This window comes from Anoplophora glabripennis, unplaced genomic scaffold, assembly GCF_000390285.2.
Source record: "Anoplophora glabripennis isolate ALB-LARVAE unplaced genomic scaffold, Agla_2.0 scaffold1048, whole genome shotgun sequence".
Lineage (NCBI taxonomy): Eukaryota > Metazoa > Arthropoda > Insecta > Coleoptera > Cerambycidae > Anoplophora > Anoplophora glabripennis.
In genome coordinates, this window is record NW_019417784.1 from 39,009 (window position 1) to 43,768 (window position 4,760).

The 4,760-nt window shown below is 31.3% G+C and overlaps 1 protein-coding gene across 1 annotated transcript; it reads left to right on the top strand.

Moving 5' to 3' along the window:
- The first annotated feature begins 593 nt into the window (after positions 1–593).
- Positions 594–1,280, top strand: LOC108914683. The gene has a single exon (XM_018720534.1). It carries the CDS (start codon positions 594–596, stop codon positions 1,278–1,280), a length of 687 nt encoding a protein of 228 aa, XP_018576050.1.
- The last annotated feature ends 3,480 nt before the right edge of the window (positions 1,281–4,760 follow it).

Sequence of the window (4,760 nt, forward strand, 5' to 3'; positions counted from 1 at the left end):
TTGTGATGAAAAATCCACATGGAATCAGTAAAAGACGGTTCCAATGTGGTAATAATATTACCTGCTGCACTGAACGCAGAAAATTATTTAGAATTCTCCACATGAGATTACCCTCCTACCTGCCTGAAGAGTTACCGATAACACTATGAGATAATAGGATTTTCCTCATCGGTAAGGCAATACTTAGATGAGCACTATCCTAACAGGTGGATAGGTAGAGGAAATACTGTCCCTTTAAAATTGTCACCTCGATCCTCGGACCTAAACCCATGTAATTATTTCCTTTGGGGAGCGTTGAGGATCACAGTTTATAGCTTTACAATAAATGCAGAAAACGAATTATGGGAAAGAATACAAAATGAAATTAATGTTAGGTATTAATGTAGGTAATGGATACACAATCTGGAAAAAATAATAAGAGAAGCAAAGATGAACAGAAATGGGTTGCTTTTCCACAAAAGACACCAGTGTCTGGCGTTCGCGGATGATATTGCAATCGTAACAAGAACACAGCAAGAACTGAAAACAAAACTAAAACATCTAGAGAGAGCCCGAAAAGTAGGATTGCAGATAAACGAAAATAAAACAAATATATGACATGGACAGATAAAGAGTACAAAGTAGGCAATAAATTGACAATAAGAACAGAAAATAACAAAGTATACAATTTCGAGGAAGTAGAGGAATTCCGATATCTAGGCACAGTGTTCTCCAGAAGGCCAGATATAAAAAGAGAGATACAGGCAAGACTGATGGCAGGAAACAGATGTGTACATGCAATGAGGAGACTTTTGAAAAACAAAGACATGACTCAATCACTAAAAATAAGGATTTACAAGTCAATGATAAGACCTATAGTGATGTATGCAAGCGAAACATGGGTTTTAAGAAAGGAAGAGCAGGACAGACTAAGAGTCTGGGAGCGTAAAATATTAAGAAATATTTATGGAGGAAAAGAAGTAAACGGTATGTGGGAAAGACGTACTAATAATGAAATAAAAGAATTATACAAGGAACCAGACATAATAGGGGTGATAAAGGCACAAAGAATTAGATGGTTGGGACATATCACGAGGATGCATTCAGAAAGAGTTCCCGCAAGAATAATAAATTGTAAAATCGGAAATACAAGAAGACAAGGAAGGCCGAGAGTCAGGTGGAAGAAGGAGGTGGAAGACGACATGCGACAAATGGGAGTACAAGGTTGGAGGGAAAAAGCTCTGGACAGACAGGAATGGAAGAAAGTGGTCAATCAAGCCATGGGCCTACTAGGCCTGTAGAGCTAGTTTATATATATATTAATGTAGGTAATGGATACACAATTCATTTTAATTTCCTAAGAAGAATTAATGCCTTCGTTCAAGAACAAGAAAGTCACATTTACTATAATATTATTTTAGTGTTACAAATATCAATTTAGATTTATTTAAAATGTTTATGTTCACTTTCTTATATTATTAGTTGATATTGTTTATTTAAAATAATGTTGATTTTTTTATTTTATTAATTGATAATAAGATAATAAGACTAAAAATGTGTGGTTAATTTATTTTTAATGTGAAGTTTTTTCATTATTATTCCCTGTTTTGAGGCTGCAGTTACAAATTATTTTTTTAGTAATCGGATTTTTTGCCTTTGATGTATAAAAATGCCAATTTTACTCGAAATCCATTAGCGATATCAATTTTGTAAGAGGCAATAGCTAGTGGCGCACAGGCACTAGAAAGAGAACATCCTGTATATGTATTTTCACCAAATTCTTCCATTGTCCTTATACAAAAATATATGTGTATCAAATTATTCGAAAAAAACTAGGTTATTTATTCTATATTTAGAAGGCTATATCTTAGCAGGCGTGCACTTTTGTATATAGGTAAATTAGGCTAAATAGTCTTATTTTCATCCAAGGAACCTGTGGTCAAGCGTTGTCCATCCTTTTCAGGGATACCCTATAGAATTTGTAATAATAGAAATAAGTTTTATTTTGTAGATGATTCAAATAATCGCTAATAATAACAATGAGTGACATTGGATTGATTGTAATATAACGTGAGTAGCTAGTTGCACATAGTCATAAGACACGCTGTAGTTTTGTCAGAATTTTTATTGATCCCTTGTGTAATATTTATTTATTTTTTATTTGACTACGCTTTGATTTAAGTAAAATATAAATAAACACAAATGATTTTCTCTTTTAGAAAAACAATATCCAGAAAAAAATGACAATGCCATTGTCTTGACAAGAATATTTCACGAACTGTATACCAATTTGTTTAATATTTCAAAATGCAGTTCATTTACAGTATGTGATGTTTTTATCACCTTAATCTCCATAAGAATTTCTGTAGATTCGAGATTTTCCATTATAATAATAATGTTTTGGTCCAGAATTAATAAAAAAATACATTTGATTGATTATAATGCGAGTGGAAGAATTTTAACACGTATAGGAGAAACAAAGATAATCTTATATTTACCGAGTTCCACCAACAAGAATTGAATACGTATTATAACCACAACATATAAATTAATCGAATGTCATAAACAATAAAATTGAAAACGTAAAAATAAAAATTTATACATTTTTAATAATTAATAATAACAATTAGTAACAATTAATTAAAATTCAAACTAGTCGTCATCTTTTAAATTGCGATATGATGTTACGTGTCTGTAAAATGACGTCAGTGAGCATCAAAAAATATTTTTGTCTCATATTGTCGCTGTCTGAAAGACAATTTTATATTTCAGCCCCAGGCTATCATGTATTTCTTTTTCTTTTAACTGTGTTTGTACTTCGTAATTCAAAAACAATCTGAAATACTTACACTTACGCCTTTAGAAGTTTACTTATTAGAAACTATTTATCATTATATCGTATGAGTGACTTTGCAAAGGACATGACAATTTTTTTAAATTATAATTGAAGATAAATCATTGAATACATTTCAACAAATCTTCAAAATAAATAAATTACACAGTACAGCATAATCTATTGTCATTTATTGTTTTGGACCTTGATGGATATCTTATGCGGACGTTCCACTTGGGTGACATCATGTCTACCTTGATACTTTTCTTCTTATAATGAATGAATGAATTTCTTTTTATTGTTAGATAGGTATTCTTAGAATTCCCAAAAAAATCAAGTATACCAAATATAGGGGACACTAGGGAAATAATGAGTACTTCAGAACTACAACAAATTATAAATATACCGGGTGATTCAGTTTGGTATTCGCGGCCCTGTATCTCTTTTACTTTAGCAGATAGCTATAACAAACCCTATATATTTTTAAATCAAACTCTATCAAATGACATTATTAGATCGTCTCTATGGTAACATATGTCAACATTGTTATAGTCAACTGTTTTTGTTCAGATGTCACACTATATATTTTTTAATCAGTTCTGGAAGATATTTTTTTCTGCGTACAGCTATGTAAGGAATAGTTTTATTAGAAATATTGCTAGAAAAGCAGTAAAAAAGATGAACCCTTCTTTTAGTAGCTTCATTCTGAAAAATGATAGCCACTGCGGAAACAAGTTATTATGTTTTTTAAAGTAACATATTTTATTTTTAATGCGATAATAATATAACAATTTAAAACAATACTTATTTGAAATGTTCAAAATGACCTCCGACATTCTACTCTTATTCTGTTTTTAAGGTCGTCAATATCATTTAATGGCGAAGAGTAAACTTTTTTTTTGACGTAAGACCAAAGAAAGAAATCTATAGGAGTGAGATCCGGATATCTAACAGGTCATTTAACATCTTTATCGAATGTTCTTCATCTCTTGCCCTTCTGGGTTTAAAAACTCTTCTTTTCTTTTGAAAACTTCCATCTGCCGCCAAATTCCTGGATAACTTTCGAAAATTTTATTTGATGGAAGTTGTCTCTGCTGAAACGTTGGTATAAATGCCTGGCAGTTTTAGCGTTCTTCCGGTACTCTCCATAAATTAAAATTATATCTAGTTTTTCTTGGTTACTGTAAGTATTCATATTATAATTAGTTATACAGGGTGTTTGAAAAAGTTGGTACAAAATTTAAGGAGGTGAAGTAGAGCCAAAAATAGTAAAAAAAGGTCCTATAAACATTGGTCCTACGGAGCACCGTTACTGAGATATGGCCCTCCAAAGGGGTCTCGTCATTTGGATATTTTTTAAAATAACTTTCTTTCTGATTAAGATAATGGAAAGAAAATAGTAGGTAATAATCATACCATAAGGGTCTTTAACTCTCACAAGTTTCAACAGAAATTTTTCGATTTTTTTTTATTCCTCTGAATTATCAAACAAATAATTTTATTTTTTAGTGAATTCGACTTTTTTGAAGAAAAAATGTCCCTACTTTTTTTTCGTATTCTGCGTAGTTTAATTAGAAATAATAATGTATGGCTTAGAACAGTAACTGCTTTTTTTAAATATTTCACATAGTAGGCATCAGTTTCGTTGTAATGATGTCACTTTCGCGTGTTATCATTTAAATTCTTACATTTCATCTTCTTAGCTGTGATCTTTGTGCTTGACTTTACATTTCATTCGATTTTTTTACAACCATGAACCATCATGAGCAATCGCTATTCTTACACTCGCAGTAGGATTACGTTAAAAAAAATCCTAAAATTACTTCATCTAAATCATGCCTACGCCTCCTTGGATGGCCAAATTCACGATATCTTGGAGTTAGGGCTTCTGATCCCATCGTTCTTGCATGAATTTTCCTAAACAATCTTGCAGAAGATTGCCTTCTAG